Source organism: Cervus elaphus, chromosome X, assembly GCF_910594005.1.
Source record: "Cervus elaphus chromosome X, mCerEla1.1, whole genome shotgun sequence".
NCBI classification, from domain to species: Eukaryota; Metazoa; Chordata; class Mammalia; order Artiodactyla; family Cervidae; genus Cervus; species Cervus elaphus.
The window spans coordinates 138,980,559-139,001,459 of record NC_057848.1 but is presented as its reverse complement, the minus strand read 5'-3'; the positions used below and the strand labels follow the sequence as shown (position 1 = coordinate 139,001,459).

General features: G+C 36.2%; 1 protein-coding gene across 1 annotated transcript in view; it reads left to right on the top strand.

The window, feature by feature from the left end:
- Positions 1-20,901, top strand: part of CFAP47 (cilia and flagella associated protein 47) — a 479,971-nt gene that overhangs the window by 324,985 nt on the left and 134,085 nt on the right. Inside the window, exon 50 of the mRNA XM_043897451.1 lies at positions 20,313-20,453. Within this exon, the coding sequence (XP_043753386.1) occupies positions 20,313-20,453 (141 nt within the window). The remainder of the gene's footprint in view (positions 1-20,312; positions 20,454-20,901) is intronic.

The window sequence follows — 20,901 nt, the reverse complement described above, 5'->3', positions numbered from 1 at the left end:
CGAATGCCTCTTTCACCATGGAACAAAAAGATAATATTGACCATTTAAATGAAGATTGAAGGCAGACCAAACAAGTCCAATGATAGTGAGTTAAAAAACAGAAGGAAAATTTCAGGAAAAGTGACAGTGGAAAATGATGCTTTTACAGCTTAGGTTTCAAGGGAATCAGATTCTAGGATGGGAGATGAGCGTATAGGACATGTATCAGGGAATGTGTTGTCATCAACACTTGTGAAGGCAAAGGTAAGAAAGGATAATACTGAGCAGAGGAAAGAGCTGGGTTTCCGGACAGACCAAGTAAAGGCGTTCAGTCAACTCACTGGGTTCCCTGAAGCTGGGATGGTCCTTTGGAATTGTCCCAAGTTAGGAGAAGGGGACTGGGCCTTTATGCTGCTGTGTTGATTAGTCACTGAAAAGTGGACTACATGTGGAAGGAGGTTTGACCTTGGAGGAGGCTTGCTTTTTCCACTCAAGTCAATGTCTGAAGAGGGTTTAACCAGATGGTCATTTACCAGTGTCATTCCTAGTAGCAACAGAAATAAGTCCGTCATTCCTGAACAGGACTATGGTTGATGCAGCATAGCATTTACCACAGTTGTTTTTGATAAAGAATGAATATGGAGAGAGAAGGGAGAAAAGAGAGTCAAGTGTACTGCTGCTAAGTCGCTTCAGTCGTGTCCTACTCTGTGCGACCCCATAGATGGCAGCCCACCAGGCTCCCCTGTCCGTGGGATTCTCCAGGCAAGAACACTGGAGTGGGTTGCCATTTCCTTCTCCAATGCATGAAAGTGAAAAGTGAAAGTGAAGTTGCTCAGTCGTGTCTGACTCTTCATGACCCCATGGACTGCAGCCTACCAGGCTCCTCCGCCCATGGGATTTTCCAGGCAAGAGTACAGGAGTGGGGTGCCATTGTCTTCTCTGGTACTTATGATAGTAAGCAACTCTAAGGAAGGTGATAACATTAACTGTGAGAGAGAAGCCATCAGCAGGATGGATTTCCTAGTTAGGGAGGGAAAGCCCAGTTCTATCTTGATTTGAAGGCTATCTTTTTGTGTCAATAAATTTCAGGAATTGAGTCAGTCAACTCTAGATATGAAAACATAGACCCTTAAAGGGAAACAGAAGCACAAAATCAAGCAAACAAAACCACCATGTGTAAAGGCAGAAATGTGTTAATAACTAAACACATTAAAATATAATGGCTTAATTCTCTCCTTAACAACCACAAAATGACCTCTCTGGGCATTAGAATGCAAAAAGCTAATATTACTCTCCATTATTACAGTATTAGTATGTAACAAAATATAGAAATATAGTAATAGACTGTGGCTTATTTGTAGTAGTTAAATATGCAACTAAATTTCCACTTGTCTCAGGTAGAAACTTGATTTTTTTTGTACAAGATCAATATTTACGTGGAGATGATTAGGCCTTAGTGATTAGCATATACTTTAGTAGCAGTAATCCTTATATTTATTTTCATTGTAATAGCATAATATGATTCACAAATAAGATTTAAAGATGGCTATAAACATGCATGTTCACAATGTATGTGCTCCTAATATAGCACAAAGAAAATGAACTTGTAAGGATTAAGGTTATACAGTTTTTGTTTTTGTTTTTATGGTCGCTCTGCTTATTTTTTCTTCCATTTATTTTTATTAGTTGGAGGCTAATTACTGTACAGTTTGATACATATCATTTTTTCTAAGAGTTCATTCCATTTGCTCTTTAATAATCTATATATGGCATGTATGTCTCTGGCATAACTTTCTGAGTTTGTTATGAGGATGTCACACTAATCAGCTCAGTGCACTCCAGCTTGCGAATATCAGGGTCATAATATAACTTTAGAAAGCAGATTTTACTAACAGACAGGTGACTATCTAAGCTTACAGGGATGCCTCTAGGGCCCCCTTTCTGTGAAGAGAAATGAAGAGTTATAAAGCTAAATAATTAATTTGGGGCTTGTGAAATCTGAGCCCCAAACCATGCAAGCATGAGCTCTGTGGCAATTTGGTTTTCACATTCCCAGTTATCACCCCAAAACACAAGACTCCAGGCTACCACAAAGTAGTCCATATTCCAGAACAGACAGCGTCTTCAGCGATGACTCAGTGCAGTGGATTGCTGCTTTCTTAGCTTGTATGTGTGTTTAACTTAAAAATTTCATTTGAGAGGATATTCTCTGGACATCTCTTCCAACATATCATAGAAATGATGATCCCTATTTATCTTTAAGCAGCTTTTATCTTATTAACTTGTGCAGTTAATTTATTGAATGTAAGTATAAGACTTCACAGTGATTCCTTATGAATGCCTACTTGTGAGCGACATGCTTTCATTTCCAGGGAAGAAGTCTTTAGAAATCATTACAATTGTTAATGACATTTGTGGTGGTAGTTTAGTTGCTAAGACATGTCCGACTCTTGTGACCCCATGCACTGTAGCCCGCCAGGCTCCTCTGTCCATGGGATTTCCCAGACAAGAATACTGGAGTGGGTTGCCATTTCCTTCTTTAGGGGATTTTCCCAACCCAGGGGTAGAACCTGTGTCTCCTGCCTTGTAGGTAGATTCTTTACCCACTGAGCCACCAGGGAAAACCATTTGTTTGTGACCAAAAAAGGAAAGGATGAGATGGGGGAAAAATTTGGATACTGAATATCTTATCTTTGTCTACAGAGTTGTAGAAGTTCACCAGGATTAGTCATTTAAATTTATGAACAAATATTAGGTTGAAATAATTTAGTATGTGAATCATGGCATGGTGACCCAAAATGACCTCTAAATGTTGAACAAGAAGATTTTTACACCTAAAACTAATGTAATGTTATATGTAGATTTTATCTCAATTAAAAATACACATTAAAAAAAGACATTTCATAAACCATTCACTTATAGTGTCAAATATTTAATTGTTTAGCATACTACATGGACACAGTTCAATACTATTCTTTTTTTATTCTACAATAGAAAACTAAATGCTGAGAATCCACATTTTAAGATGGTTTCCAGTCATGTTAGTAAATTTAGTCTCTACCCTGAGCATTTGTGATAAAGTGGTCTTAGTCTCTCTTATATCCGTGACCCTTGACAGGCTGATTGCTCCAGAAAGTAGGTAATGATAATTTTGAGGTAGCCCACAATTACCCTGTATTTTTTTCAATGGCAGCTGAAGGTGCTTTTTCCCTTGCTGAAAAGTGATTGTATTTATTCAGTTCAACACAACTGTGAATTATAGCTAAGATTTATCTCTGCAAATTTGCAATTCGAAAGTTCTTATGCTGGAATGAGATCTATTATGACATTGGCACAAGAAAGCCTCCTCCAAATGACTGCAAAGAGGTTTTAGTCAGCTTTGCTAAAGACTTTTAAAAATTTCTGTTCAGTGAACTTCTGCTTAATGTCAAAACAAAGTGTTTAATGTGTGCATAACAAAGTTCTTATGTTAGGCCTATGTTTAAACAAGATAGGATTAGTTTTTATAGCTGGCACCCCACTACTCTCTGACATAATACACTATCTAGAGAGAGATGTATTACCAGTTTGAAATACAAATTCAGTTCAAAATTTGATTTCTAATATTGTATGTGATGAGAATGTGCTTGTCATGTGTATATTCAGAATGTGACTCTGAGCAAGAGCAGTGCTATTTAAATTTGCATTTTTTATTTAAAGTCTGGGCAGTGTCTTCTTGCTAACTGCCACATTGCAATGGCAGAATTGCACATCTTTTACTTTGCTATCGCTTATCTTACTGTTACTGGGTCACAAAGGAACATGTTCAAAAGGTGCATGTGACTTCAATCTCCAATTACATCTTTCTCTGGTTGGACAACCTTGGCAGTATACTTAGCGTCTCTGATTATCAGATTTTTTTACATGTAAAATATAGATAATACTTAAACTTTCAGGGTAGTTATGGGCATAAAATGGAGATATATGAAAAGTGCTCATCTGGTAGGTCTTAAACTAATATTTATCACCCTTATTTAATATGCTAATTCCATTTTTGAAAATTCTCTAACATGATATGGATATATGGGAGGGTTTAGGGCTTCTTTTGTTTCCACTCTCTCCTAGTTGATCTCATTGAAAATGCCAGAGGCGGTTCTATCAAAAGCTTGGCTGAAATAGAATTTGGATCTCGCTGGCTTATTCCCACCAGTGTTGTAGACTGTATACAGTTATAGGAGCATAAAAACCAGTTAGATGCCACTGGTATTTCAAAACAAATGCTGGCTGTTGTAACTGCCATAAAGCATTTTCATGCTCTGTTAGGTGAAGGAAATGGTTTGCAAAAACAGGGCCTTGAGGCAGTGCAGAGAGAATGAATTGAGTTTGTTTGGATCCACTCATGGTCCTCTGGGCTCTCCTCTTAGTTTTCCCTATCTCTGCTTTCCCAGACAGCCTCTGCTCTGATAGTTGACAAAAGCTCTACCTGCCTGAGTGGGATTAACCTGGGTGAGGCTTGTGAACACTAGATGTATCTTCCTGCCCCAACCCCAAAGTCAAAATCAGCATTAAGTCTAGTCTCAAGGTCTACTCGTATAATTGGCTCGAGATAAATTCATACATGTTAATAGATCAAAGAAGGAGGCAAATTTAGCATTTTCTGTCTTTGCATAGGATGTTCTGTCCTCTGAGTGCCAGGCTAACACTGGCCTGCAGACCAACACCTGACATGTAGCAGCAGGTATTCGGTTAGTATCAAAGGGAAAAAGTAATACAGTTCAAAATTTATTTCTGAAATATTTAAAAAATTGCTTAGTAGTACAATAAGAGGAATGCAGTAAAATATGAGTACAAGGAAGATTTACAAACTTGGAGAAAAGCATAAATTTGGAAACAGCATCTGTTCTGTCAAACTAAGACACTCCTGAGATTCCAGTGTTTGCCTGGGAACCCACATTTAATTGGTATAACATTCACTCATAATTGATGATCATGTATCAGAGACATAGTTCTCCCTGGGAATGCAAGGCAGGCTGTAGATGCTTTCTTGAATATAAGTTCAGGTTGGTCTTAGAAGAAGGCTGTAGTGGCTACTGAATCTACCCCATGATATTCTGGTTAAAAACTTCATATTTGAATTTTGAACTTAATACACCTGTATATAGTATATATGCATATACATACACACATATATGTCATTGTTATTAAGAAGATAAAACTTTCTCCCTCTTTTTCCCACCTCTCTCCCTCTTATCCTTTCTCCTGTGTGTGTATGTGTTACGTATGTGTATGTCCTGCTTTACTAGTCAAAAGAATTTGTGTATTTTGTAAGGAGTTATTTACAGTAGAATGAAAATATGATTTAGCAAGTCATGGGCTTTTCTCATGTTAAACTTTTACTGAAGAATCACAGAGAGGGGTTTCTTGTAAATAATTTATTCATACATTTATATGAAAATTTTCAAATTCAAAGCATCCTTCAAAGAGGCTTTCTAGTATATGAGAAATTAAACATAACCTATTGAAATTAAGAGGGTTAAAGTTTCAGAAATTCCGAAACTTTAAGACCATTTTTTGTCTTTTAATTTTTTTCCTCTCTTTTATTGAAGTATACTTTATATATATATATATGTATATATATATATATATATATTATTTTTTAATATTATTTTCCATTATGGTTTATCATAGAATATTGACTATAGTTCCATGTGCTATGCAATAGAACCTTGTTTATCCAGTCCATATATAAGAGCTTATATCTGCTTACCACAAATTCCCATTCTATTCTTCCCCCACCCCACCTCCCCACTGGCAACCATGAGTCTGTTCTCTATGTATGTGAGTTTGTTTCTGTTTCATAGATAGGATCATTTGTGCCATACTTTGGACTCTCATGTAAGTGATATGATATGGGATTTGTCTTTCTCATTCTGACTTACTTCACTTAATATGATAATCTCTAGTTCTATCCATGTTGCTGCAAATGGCATTGTTCTGCTCTTTTTATGGCTGAGTAGTATTCCATTGTGTATATATACCACAACATTTTTTATCCATTCATCTGTCAGTGAACTTTTAGGTTCTTTTCATGTTTTGGCTATTGTGAATAGTGCTGCAACAAATATTGGGGTGCATGTATCTTGTTGAATTATAGTTTTATCTGGATATATGCCCAGGAGTGGGATTGCTGGATCATATGGCAACTTTAGTTATTTGAGGAGCCTCCATACTGTTTTTCATAGTGACTGTACCAACTTTTATTCCCACCAACAGAGTAGGAGGGTTCCCTTTTCTCCACACCCTCTCCAGCATTTATTATTTGTAGACTTTTTATGGTGGCCATTCTAATTGGTGTGAGGTGGTACCTTACTGTAGTTTTGATTTGTAATTCTCTAATAATTAATGATGTTGAACATTTTTTTCATGTGCCTGTTGGCTATCTGTATTTAAATATTTTTTTCTTAACATGAAACTACTACAAAAAGTTTTGCAAATTGTGTTGAACACTTGCCTATTGACATTTTGCAGTTTTATAAAATGTGACTGCTCTCTTTTTACCCTGTGGATGGGGCCTAAGGATACTTTTAATGCTATAATTCATTTTTATCTCATGCAGGAATTAATCAGAAATAAAGTGAAAATAAAATAAAAAGTAAATGAGGACTTTTCATGCAGGCTTAAGAAGCCACCTTCACAATGCAGTGAATCCACACAAATGACCAAGCATTTATATTTGATATCAGTGAAATATACATGACTTTATGGAACAAGAGGAGATCTACATAGAGATTTTAGTTAGATAGATAGACAGATATGTAAAAGTCTTCTAGCTATTTAAATAGGATGCCTTCATTAATTATCTTGTATTAATTACTTTGCACATGACATTGCCTAGTGCTAGAAAGATACTCATTGGGGCTGTGAATTTAACACATCCTGCTTATACAATACTTCGAATTTGGGGTGACAGTTCTCAGTTTCTGTCAATATCCTGCTTAGAAGTGGTGGGTATAATATCTGAAACATACAGTGTATTTTTAACACCTTTGTTGCAGAATGATTGATATACAGTAAGTTGTACATATTCAAAGTACAATTTGAGAAGACAATGTATGCATATGGGCTTCCCTGGTGGCTCAGATGGTAAAGAATCTGCCTGCAATGTGGGAGACCTGGGTTTGATCCCTGAGTCGGGAAGATCCCCTGGAGGAGGGCATGGCAACCCATTCCAGTATTCTTGCCTGGAGAATCCCATGGACAGAGGAGCCTGGTGGGCTACAGTCCATGGGATCACAAAGAGTTGGATGCAACTGAGTGACTAAGCATAGCACAGCAACATATATATATATATATATATATACCCATGAATCCATTGATTCAATTCAAACAGTGAATATATTTCACCCCTTAAAGTTTCCTTGTGTCCATTTTTAATCTTTTTTTTTTCCATTTTTAATCTTTTTGCCTCTGCTCTCCTTCTGCCCAATTGCCACCCTTGCCCTGGACAACCATTTATCTGTTTTCTGTCGCTTTATATGCATCTTAACAGTGCTGCATGTGTGTGTGTGTATAAAATCACACATTGTGCACCCTTTTTTGAATGTTTTCTTTTGTGCATCATAATTATTTTGAGATCCATCTATACAGTGTATGTTTCAATAGTGTATTCCTTTTATTGCAGAGTAACAGTCCCTAGAATGGATATATCATAGTGTGTTCATCTGTTTACCTATGGATGGATATTTGGGTTTTGGTATGTTGTGCTAATTACAAGAAAAGCTAATATGACCATTCATGTATATGTCTTTCTATGGGCATATACTTTCATTCCTCTTGGGTAAATCACTTATGTATAGAATGACTGGATAACACAGTTACTGAATTTATAACATTTTAAGAAACTGCTAGACAGCTTTTCAAAAACATTGTTTCTTTTTCCATTCCCACCAGCAGTGTATAAATGTTCCACTTTGTCTACATACTAAAATAGGGATAATGATTTCAATATTTTCCATTTTAACTTGTGTGTAGTGCTATTTTACAGTGTGGCTTTAATCTATATTTTCATAATGAATAATAAATAACTTTGAGCATATCTTCTTGTGCTTGTTTTGTCTTCCATGTGAAAAGTGAAAACAAAAGCAAAAGTGTTAGTCACTCAGTTGTGTCCAACTCTTTGTGACCCCATGGACTGTAGACTGCCAGGCTCCTCTGTCTATGGAATTTTCCAGACAAGAATACTGGACTGGATTGCCATTCCCTTCTCCAGGGTTTCTTCCTGTCCCAGGGATTGAACCCAGATCTCCTGCATTGCAGGCAAATTCTTTACCATCTGAGCCACCTTGTTATCCATATGCCTTCTTCATTGAAATGCTTTTTCAAGTCTTTTGTTCATGCCCCTATTGAATTGTGTTTTCTTATTGTTGAATCTTGAGACTTTTTAGAAGTGTATTCTAGATATAGTCCTTTTATTATATACATGCTTTACAAATTTTTCTCCCAATATGTAGTTTTCCTCTTAATTTGATTAACAGTGTCTATAGAATAGCAAAAGTTTTTATTTTTCCCAGCTATATTGAGGTTTGATTGACAAATTAAAATTGTATGTTCTTAAGATGCAAAATGTGACAATTTGATATACATATATTTTATGAAGTGATTATAGAAGTTTTTAATTTTAATGAAATATAATCTATCAGTTTTTTTTCTTTTACATTCAGGAAGAAGCATGTGGTTTTAATTGCAATCTAGACTGTCACTGCTTGCTTTAGTAATGAAATCATAGGTTCTTGCTAAAGTTAAAATATAATCCACCATTCTCTACAGCAGAAATCTGAATTCTGTAGATTTTGATAATCCTTTATAATCCTTTCCTGTTGTCTTTAGTTTCTTGATATACTCATGTCAAAATGTATTACGGAAAGAGCAAACAGTATAATTCCATGCACAAAGAAGTGGAGCCTATAAGACTACCATCTGGAGCTTAACTGACATAGGTTTAAATTAAGAGTTTAGAAAGAGTGGGAGACAAGAGTTCTTATGGCAATGCGGCTGCAGCCCTGGGTTTCTTTATCTCTGTTCTTCATCAGCCACATGATTTTGTTTTTCCACCTTGCCACTTGGCTCCCTAAAGAGAAATAAAAGAAAGTGAATCAGAAATAAGGATAAAACAAAGAAAGGAAAAAATGACAGAGAAGGAGGAAGAGGGTGAGTAGAGAATTCCTTAGGCTTTCATCTTTAGTCTCCTTACTCAAATTTTAAAGGGTAGTATTTCCCTGGTGGCTCAGAGGTTAAAGCGTCTGCCTGCAGTGCAGGAGACCTGGGTTCGATTCCTGAGTTGGGAAGATCCCCTGGAGAAGGAAATAGCAACCCACTCCAGTATTCTTGCCTGGAGAATCCCATGGAAGGAGGAGCCTGGTAGGCTACAGTCCATGGGGTTGCAAAGAGTCAGACACGACTGAGCGGATTTCATTTCATTCATGACGTTAGATGGTTTTTCCAGTGGTCATGTATGGATGTGAGAGTCGGACGGTGAAGAAAGCTGAGCACCGAAAAATTGATGCTTTTGAACTGTGGTGTTGGAGAAGACTCTTGAGAGTCCCTTGGACTGCAAGGAGATCCAACCAGTCCATCCTACAGGAGATCAGTCCTGGGTGTTCATTGGAAGGACCGACACTGAAGCTGAAACTCCAATACTTTGGCCACCTCATGCGAAGAGTTGACTCATTGGAAAAGACCCTGATGCTGGGAGGGATTTGGGGACAGGAGGAGAAGGGGACGACAGAGGATGAGATGGCTGGATGGCATCACCGACTCGATGGGCATGAGTTTGAGTAAACTCCAGGAGTTGGTGATGGACAGAGAGGCCTGGCATGCTGTGGTTCATGGGGTCACAAAGAGTCGGACACAAGTGAGGGACTGAACTGAACTGAACTGACTGATGACGTTAGAGACCCACTCCAGTATTCTTGCCTGGGAAATCCCATGGACAGAGGAGCCTGGTGGGCTACAGTCCATGGGGTTGCAAGAGTTGGATACAACATAGCAGCTAAATAACAGTGATATTTGAGAAACAGCAATTAAGATTAATTTGATCATATATAATATAATGTGCATAGAACAAATACTTATGAAAAAAACTTCATGACAGTTAATGTGCCTCCAAGAAATTATCAAGTGGATAAAATTCAGACCATACAGTGATTTTTCGATAACAGTTCTCCTCATTCGTGAGAGGGAGTGGTAAAGGTCCATTGGAAGGAGCAGGAAGGATGTGAGGGAACCAAGTGTAAAGAGTCAAAGACCTTGCCAAGTTTAACTGTTGCCATGGAATCTTGCTTTTGCAGGTTTTGTAAGGGATGATATATTTTAGGTGATCAGTGAGCAGTATCTGAGAGTTATCACGTTAGGTCAGAATAAGTGTTTTCGAGGTATGTGAGTGATTTTTCTGTTTTTCTGATCAAATGCCCATTTAATCCGTGATATTTGCACATGGTTTAATGTGCCATATCCCATATTCTATGTTAGGTAAATATATGTGCCTTTGTCACTTACTAACTCTATGACCTGGAGTAAGTTACCCAATCTTCTCTATACCCTCAGTTGCTCAGCTTTAAAATAAATTCAGTGAGTAATTAACTCATATATTTATGAAAGTGGTTAAATAGGTAATGAATGTGAAGCATTTTGCACTTGCCTAATGCAGAATAATCATTCAGTAAATACTTTTTCATTATTTTCAAAAGAAATTAATGTGAAATTACATTCTTCAGTCTATAAATTTGAGTTTGATATTTACATTTTACAAGAGAGTATGAAATTAGAAAAAATTAATTCCTAATTTTTAAAAATGACTTATATACTAGGGGATTTGTTTTACTTACTATTCAAACATTTAGACTGTTTACAAAGGACAAATAATCCATTTCTCAAAATACAAGTTTGTGCTATTAAAAAACATAATAGCTATAATTATGATTCCTATTAGAATTTTTGTAACACTCATTCAAACTGAAAATCTCCATTAAATGAACGATGTTGTATTTTAGAGAGTTGCTTTTGTTCACTACTATTATTTCTGTTACACCTATAGTTTTTCCAAAGTAGTCTAATAATTTTCCTATCACTCTGATAAACTCAAGCACCAATAATCAAGGTTTTATTTTTGTTCCATTTTGAATTAGTTGGCTTTTGTCAGAAAAGAGGAATACAGGAAACGAATTAATCACATGTACATATATATTGTGGCAAAATATCATTGTCATTTGAAATACATATTCTTCTTGTAATTATTTACTGCATTTTGTTTGAAGGTTCATTACTACCAGTCATGTTGCTGAGTCAATAGTTATTCATAATAAAAGTTTATAAGAAGTTGACCACATATCTCTTCTACCATAGTTAATTAATAACTGAAAATAAAATGCCATTTAAAAATGTGATTGTTTAGAAATAAAACTTATATTGCCAATGAAAAAGTTTTTCACTGGAGAAAACGTATATAAATCAGTGGTGTAATTCCAAGATACATTTTTTAAATGTTATTTCAATTAAAACATAAGCTACTACATAGACCTTTAATTTCTCTTACAGTTCTCTTCATCCATTTCTGTTTTTTTAGATGAATGTGTAATTTCTCATTTTGGTATATAACATATGGTCTTACACTCATATAGGACTTCTGAGCTGTTTTTCAAATAGTTGTCAAATTTCTATCTGCTATAGGGTAATAAAAATATAATAATGTTTAAATGGGTATGTTAGAGGAAGAAAAAATGTGTCAAGTATATAAATAACTGAAATGAGAAAGAATAGAGGAAGTGTACTTTTAATTCTTGAAACTTTTTCATAGTATTTGAAGTAGTGATTAGTGAAAAGTGAAAGTGAAGTCGCTCAGTCGTGTCCGACTCTTTGCGACCCCATGGACAGTAGCCTGCACCAGGCTCCTCCATCCATGGGATTTTCTAGGCAAGAGTACTGGAGTGGGTTGCCATTTCCTTCTCCAGGGAATCTTCCCGACCCAGGGATCGAACCCAGGTCTCCCGCATTCTAGAAAGAAGCTTTACTGTCTGAGCCTCCAGGGAAGTCTGAAGTAGTGATTAGGTTCCCTTATTACTTAGTACACATATTAACATATGTAAGTTTATCCAAATAATGGTTTTATCTAACTGAACTGTTATATTAGTTTTCTTTTCTAATTGTTCATTGCTGGTGTACATAAATTTACCCTTCATTCATTCATTCCTGAAATGAGTCTCATTTGATTCTGATATAAAATTCTTTTGATATGCTGCTGATTTTCTAGTATTTTATTGAAAATTTTTGAATCAATGTTCATTGGGATATTAAATTTTAGTTTTCTTGTACTGTCTTTGTCTAGTTTTTGTATCATGGCAATGCCGACCTCCTAGAATGAGTTAGAAATTTTTCCCTCCTCCTCACTATTTTGGAAATGCTAATTCTTCTTTAAATGTTTGGTAGAATTAAACAGTGAAGCCGTCTTGTGCTGGGCTTTTCTCTGCAGGGAGTTTTTGATTACTGATTTAATTTTCTTCCTAATTTTGTGTCTATTCAAGTTTTCTATTATTCATACATCAGTGAGTGTTTTAGGAAATTATCCATTTCATTTAAGTTTATCCAATTTTTGGCACATAATTGTTTATAATATTCTCATATATATGCATATGTAATGCTTTTTATTTTGGTAAAAATAATAGTAATGTCCTACTTTATTTCTGATTTTATTCATTTGAGTCTTCTCTCTTTTTTCCTAGTCCATCTAGCTAATGATCTACCACTTCTGTTGATTTTTTCAAAGAAAAAACCTTTGGGGGTTTTTTTGTTTCCTTTATTTTTCTGTTCTGTATATTATTTCCCTCCATTCTAAAAACTTTTTTTTCTTACTGCTAATTTTGGGTTTAATTTGCTCTTCTTTTTGTAGTTCATATAGTGTACAGTTATGTTGTTGGTTTGAGATTATTCTTTTTTTTAATGAAATCATTTACTGCTATACATTGCCCTCAGCACTGCTCTTATTGCATCCTTTGTTTTATATGCTATGTTTTCATTTTCAATTTTCTCAAGATATTTTCTAATTATTATTGTGATTTCTTCTTTGAAATATTGTTTGAGTATGTTGTTTGATTTCTAAATTTATATACTTCCTTCTTCTGTTATTTATAATTTCATTCCATTGTGATGAGGAAAAATGCTTTGTGCAATTTCAGTATTTTAAAATTTATTAAGATTCACTTCGTGGTTTCACATGTGATCTACCGTAAACATTGTTCCTTATTCATTTGAGAAGAATGTGTCTTCTGCTGCTGTTTTGTGGGACGTTCTATGTAGTCAGTTAGGTTTAGTTGTTTTATAGTTTTATTCACATCCTCTGTTTCCATATTTGTCTCTGTCTAGTTGTTCTATCCATTAATGAATGTGGGATATTGAGGTCTCTAGCTATTATTGTAGGATTATCTATTTCTCCTTCTGGTTTTATCAGTTTTTTTCTTCATATATTTTGGGCCTCTGTTTTTAGGTGTGTATGGGTCTATAGGTTTTAATCTAATATTGCTAAATTGAATCTTTTTTATTTAATAATTGTTACTATTGCAGAATGATCACATTAAATCTAAATATCAATCAGTGCACACTTAGAATTTTTTTCTTGTATTAAGAACTTTTAAGATTTACTCTCTTAGCAACTTTCTAATATGCAATACAGTATTATTAGCTGTAGTCATCATGCTGTACATTACATTCCCATGACTTATTTTATAACAAGAAATTTGTACCTTTTGGCTCCCTTCACCCTTTTCACTAACCCCACCCCCACCCTTTGCCTCTGGCAACCACCCATCTGTACTCTGTATATATAAGCTCATTTTTGTTTGTTTACTGGTTTTTTAGTTAACTGAACCTTTTATTAATGTATAGTGCCTTTTTGTTTCTTGTACATTTTTTGATATCTAATAAGTGAATTGTTTCCAAAACACAGTTTAAAATACTAATAAGAGCAGTAAAATAACCCAATTTTAAAAACTGACAAAAAATCTGGAGAGACGCCTCACCAAAGAAAATATTCTGATAGGAAATAAGCATATGGAATGGTTTCCAACATCATATGTCTTTTTAGGGAACTACAAATTAAAACAACAATGAGATAACACTACATACCTATTAGGATGGCTAAATCCAGAAGCCCTGACAGTACCAAATGCTGGTAAAGATGTGGAACAGTTCTCACTCATTAATGGTGAGAATACAAAATGGTACAGTGGTACAGGTGCTTTAGAAGACAACTTAACAGTCCTTCACAAAACAGAACGTACTCATAACATAATCCAGCAATCATCAGCTCGTTTTGTATTTACCCAAATGAGTTCATACTTTATGTCCACACACAAAAATTTACACATGGATGTTTATAACAACTTTATTCATGATTACCAAAATGTGGAGGCAGCCCTGGTGTCCTACAGCAGGTGAATGGATACATAGTGGTATATCCATACAATTGGATATTTTTCAGTAATAAAAACAAGTGACGAAAAGACTGAACAAAGCTTAAATGTATGTTGCTTAGTGAAAGAAGCCAATCTGAAAAGGCCATCTATACAACATTCTGAAAAGACCAGTGGTTACCAGTTCTGGGAAGGAGAGTTTGGGGGAGAGAGATGAATGAGTGGGATACAGGGGATTTGTGGGGGGATATGAAACTATTCTCTGATACTGTAATGGTAGATAGATGAAGGGCTTCCCTTGTGGTTCAGCTGGTAAAGAATCGGCCTGCAATATGGGAGACCTGGGTTCAATCCCTTGCTTAGAAAGATCCCCTGGAGAAGGAAAAGGCTATGCACTCCATTATTCTGGCCTGGAGAATTCCATGGACTGTGTAGTCCATGGGATCACAAAGAGTTGGACATGACTGAGCGACTTTCAGGTAGATGAAATTATACATTTATCAAAGTCATAGGATGTACAACACAAAGAGTGAACCAGAATGTCAGCTATGGACTTTAGTTAATAATGATATATTATTATCAGCTCATCACTTATAAGTAATGTACCACCTAATGTAGGATGTTTATAATAGGGGAAACTACAGGAGGTATATGGGAACTCTCTGTACTTTACATTCATTTTTTGTAAACATTAAACTCGTTAAAAAAAAAATCTATTAGTTTAAAAAAGTGTGGACTTTACATCACAATGCTCATGTTCAAATTCCAGCTGTGTTATTAAACGCTGATTGACCTTGAGCAAGCTACTGAACTTCCTTGTGTCACAGTTTCACTTCTTTAAAATGGGGGTAATAATAGGACTTAGTTCATAGGTATGTTTTGGAAAAAGTTGTCAGCTTTTGTAAATCCCTGGAACAATGGCTGGCATATAGTAAGTCCTACATAAGCATGAACTATGTAGTCATTTAATTCTCAAAACAACTAGCACCATTTTACAAATGAGGTAAGTGACATGTTCAGGGCTAAATTTGCAGTAGTAGAGTCAATAGTTTGAATCCATATTCTATCAAAAGCCTGATGTTCTTTCTACTATATACCCTGTCTTTCCACAATCTGTTTGTGAGCGTATACCAAGCTCCTATGTAAAATAACAAAGCCATGTTTATAATAGGACATGAAGTTTAACTTGTAACTTACGTGCCTTTGTGAAATTTCAAAACAAGGGAATTGAAAGTAATAAGATAGGAGTCATATCAGCAAGATGGCAAAGTAGAAGATCCACCAGTTGTATCCCTCTTCAGCACAATCATTTGAAAGCCTTCCAAGGACAAAAGTGCCATTGTGGGATCCAGGTAGGAGACCACGAAACCCTGGTGAAGTCCAAAACCAAGGAGGACCATTTTGAAAAGGCAGGCTTATGCTCAGATGACAGTCTTGCCACCTGTGATCCTGGCTACAGACCAGAAAACACCCCTGTGGATTGTTGCAGTCCCATTTGACTTTATTCCTGCTATTAGCACTATCTGGCAAGGAATTTAGCAAGAGTCATACCTGCCCCTGCCCCTGCCCTGTATAACAGCCCCACAGAATTCAGTCCCATGTGTGGACCCTGCAGTGGTCGATGACACAGGTTCAGTCCTGCTTAGCCGCCACTTCTGGAGAAGGCAATGGCACCCACTCCAGTACTCTTGCCTGGAAAATCCCATGGCCAGAGGAGCCTGGTAGGCTGTGGTCCATGGTGTCGTAAAGAGTCAGACACAACTGAGCGACTTCACTTTCATTTTTCACTTTCATGCATTGGAGAAGGAAATGACAACTCACTCCAGTGTTCCTGCCTGGAGAATCCCGGGGACGGGGGAGCCTGGTGGGCTGCCGTCTATGGGGTCGCACAGAGTTGGACACGACTGAAGCGACTTAGCAGCAGCAGCAGCTACCTACCTGGGGACCCTCTGGGAGACATGCCTGCCTGTGCCCCTGTGGCAGGCCCTCCAACTTTGGTTCACCTAAAGATCCTCAAATGACCCTGTGACTCAGCTCCAACTACTCTTAGCCATGATCTGGGAACATTCCTACAAGGAGACATGCTTGTCTATCTTCAGAGGTATGTCCCCATATTATGTTCTGTCTGTACCGTCAGAACTGCTTGCCCAAGGACCTAGTGTTTTAACCACAGATACCTGTTAAAGTGATCCTATTTAGAATAGGGTCTTTGAAGATATAATCAAATTAAAATGAAGTCATGCTGAATTTGGGTGAGCCCTGACCCAATATGACTGCTGTCCTTATAAGAAGAGGAAAGTAGACACAAGTAGGTACAGGAGAGAACACCATGCAAAGATGAAGGCAACTGGAATGATACATCTACAAACCGAGGAATGCCAAGAATTGCTGGTAAACAGCAGAAACTAGAAGGGGGGCATGGAACAGACCCTCCTCAGAATCTCCGGAAGGAACCAACCCTGCCGGTACCTGGATTTCAAACATGTAGCCTCCAGAACTGTGAGAAAATAAATATCTATTCAAATACCAATTCATATCCATATATATCTTTTAAACACAAATACACGCATACAGACCCACCACACATAGCAGGTCATATGAGACATAAAGCTCTGTAAATGGCTTCGCTCAGAGTATCATGGATGTGTTTTCAATTCAGATTTCATAGATTTTTTTCTTTTGATTAGATGAACAATCATCCAAATAAATGTTTATCTTAATTCATGTAACTAGTCATGCATAGATGGAAATTGAGTTCCTCATTTTTTGTAATTACAGATAACATTGCAACAGCATCTTTGTAAAAAACTCTGCTAGTTTTCTGATGGGGATAATATTTAAGATATAAGCTATTTAGAGGATAAAAACTAAACTTACATATCAAAGGGAATGTACAACAACTTGGTGAATGTTGCAAAATTACCCGCCAAAATATGTAGTATCAATTTTTACACTTACCAATAGTATCTGAGACAGGGGTTGTTACTCAACACTTAGCAATAATTGATATTATCAAAAGTTTTAAAAATTATCAATCTGAAAGAGTAAAGCATTTTTTATTTTTAATTATTGGACTTGTTTTGGGGGACATACAATTTTTGAAATTATATTCCTATGGATTATCTATAATTTTGATACATGTTATTTTAGTTTTAAATATTAAATTATAGCTTTATCTCTTATTTGCCTTATCTTTAATTCTTTCTAAAGGTTTAAGTACCATGACAATATTTTATTCTTTGCCAATTTGAAAGAAGACACTTACTAAACTTGCTTAGAGCAGTGCCAAGATATTGCTTTGATTTTTTCTTAAAAAAAAGTATTTATTTTATGCCTTGAATCATTTTTGTGATTTATATAGTGCATTTCATCCAGATTCTAGTGCTGAGCCTGACATGATATTAGAGCTTGTATGTATGTATGTATGTGTGTGTATGTACACATGCATGTGTGCTAAGTCACTTCAGTCATGTCCAACTCTTTGAGACCCCATGTACTGTAGCCTTCCAGGCTCCTCTGTCCATGGGATTCTCCAGGCAAGAATACGGAAGTGGGTTGCCATGCCCTCCTCCAGGGAGTGTATATGAAAATAAATATTAGAAAGTGCATACATTTACACACACACATGCACTAGATGGAGAGAAGGCTTTTTGGAAATTGGATGTTATTACAGAATGTTTCAAAGAGGGAGAACTGAAGATGTAGACGAGAGTAGGGATGATTACAGCAGCCAGATCCTGGGGTAGACCAGAGTAGATGGAATCTAGTACACATAGCCAGGAGCTGTCCAGATAGGAATGTATCAGTCATTCTTACTAAAGGAAAGCCAGAGGATAAGGTCACTATTGTGGAAGGGTTGTCAGTGTGGGGGTGGGATTGTGAAGAAATTCTTTCCAGAAAGTGTGCATCTTCTTAGTAAAATAGAAATAAGATGATCAGCAAGGAATGAGGAGGGAGATGGAAGTGTGGGAAATTGAAGGGAAAAGAATATTTGAATCATCCTCTAAAGATGAATAAAAAAATATGAATATAGCAAGCTGGTGTTAAGATATCAGGGTCAATTTCTGATTTCCTTATATATTAGCTTCAGTTTAAAAGATAATACCAGATTAATCCCAGTTAATCCCAGTGGGATTGCTGGGTCATATGGCAGTTCTATTTCCAGTTTTTTAAGAAATCTCCACACTGTTCTCCATAGCGGCTATACTAGTTTGCATTCCCACCAACAGTGTAAGAGGGTTCCCTTTTCTCCACACCCTCTCCAGCATTTATTGCTTGTAGACATTTGGATAGCAGCCATCCTGACTGGCATGGAATGGTACCTCATTGTGGTTTTGATTTGCATTTCTCTGATAATGAGTGATGTTGAGCATCTTTTCATGTGTTTGTTAGCCATCTGTATGTCTTCTTTGGAGAAATGTCTGTTTAGTTCTTTGGCCCATTTTTTGATTGGGTCACTTATTTTTCTGGAGTTGAGCTGCAGGAGTTGCTTGTATATTTTTGAGATTAATCCTTTGTCTGTCGCTTCGTTTGCTATTATTTTCTCCCAATCTGAGGGCTGTCTTTTCACTTTGCTTATAGTTTCCTTTGTTGTGCAAAAGCTTTTAAGTTTCATTAGGTCCCATTTGTTTATTTTTGCTTTTATTTCCAGTATTCTGGGATGTGGGTCATAGAGGATCCTGCTGTGATTTATGGGTGTTGAGAAAAGGGAACCCTCTTACACTGTTGGTGGGAATGCAAACTAGTATAGCCGCTATGGAGAACAGTGTGGAGATTTCTTAAAAAACTGGAAATAGAACTGCCATATGACCCAGCAATACCACTCCTGGGCATACACACCGAGGAAACCAGATCTGAAAGAGACACATGCACCCCAATGTTCATCGCAGCACTGTTTATAATAGCCAGGACATGGAAGCAACCTAGATACCATCAGCAGACGAATGGATAAGGAAGCTGTGGTACATATAACCATGGAATATTACTCAGCCATTAAAAAGAATTCATTTGAATCAGTTCTAATGAGATGGATGAAACTGGAGCCCATTATACAGAGTGAAGTAAGCCAGAAAGATAAAGACCAATACAGTATACTAACACATATATATGGAATTTAGAAAGATGGTAATGATAACCCTATATGCAAAACAGAAAAAGAGACACAGATGTACAGAACAGACTTTTGGACTCTGTGGGAGAAGGCGAGGGTGGGATGTTTCGAGAGAACAGCATCGAAACATGTATATTATCTAGGGTGAAACAGATCACCAGCCCAGGTTGGATGCATGAGACAAGTGCTCGGGCCTGGTGCACTGGGAAGACCCAGAGGGATCGGGTAGAGAGGGAGGTGGGAGGTGGGATCGGGATGGGGAATACATGTAAATCCATGGCTGATTCATGTCAATGTATGACAAAACCCACTACAATATTGTAAAGTAATTAGCCTCCAACAAATAAAAATAAGTTAAAAAAATAAATAAATAAAAGTTAATACCAGTCTTTTATAAGTCAATTTTATTATAAGAGTGTGAATTTTTGACACTATGTGTTTTGAACAAAATTTAGTACTTTGCATATGAAATACTTAAAGGAAAGTTCATGCTTAGGATATTGTATTAAGCATAATAAACATTTTAATGAGGTAATAAATGAGTGTTACAAGTGACTTTAGAAAATATGTAAGAACACTCACTCAAGACCAATATGTTTTCTGAAGGCTGATGCAGTTCTATTATTTACTACATTTCCTTAATTACTATGAGAAAGCTGTTTAAAAATTACCATTTTAATGAATATTTAAAATATTTCCTTGAACTTTCTATTAAGTTCTGTCTAATTGTTAGTTTTGAAAACTAAACCCTGGCTAATCTGACATCTTGCATCTCTGTGTTGTAGGTACAATTTCATTTTCTGTTAAAAGCAAGCATGATGGTGATTCTCAGGAAGACTCAGATGAAGATCAAGATAGAGATCAAATACCCTTCTTTAAGAAATCATTATCAGAACTATCTGACAAGTTTGATGAGGAAAAACCAGGTAAATTTATTATTATGGAGAGTTTCATGATCATCATCCATTTATAAGTCAGTAGCTACTTTACATTCAAAATATATATACAAATGTGTATTTCATATATCTGTAAGGATTGTATTATTTCAGGATTAACAACATGTTGTTAATTTCTGGATTTGTACTACTATTAAAATGAGTAGATTATAATACTTCAGGTTGAAGGCTGCCTACTCTTCATAAGTGAAGAACTTTACACATATTTCTGTTACTGAACACAAAATTTCAGTCAAATTCTGATAAAATGTTAATGAATATATTATTTTAACAATGTAATGTGTTCCTTTTTTAAATATAGGAAATGATAGCAGTCTTCCTCATATGCAAAAGAAGTAAATGCTATTGTTTCCCCTTCCCATATTATAAAGCTTCCTTTGAATGTTGTTAAACATCATATCTTTTCAGTAGACATTCG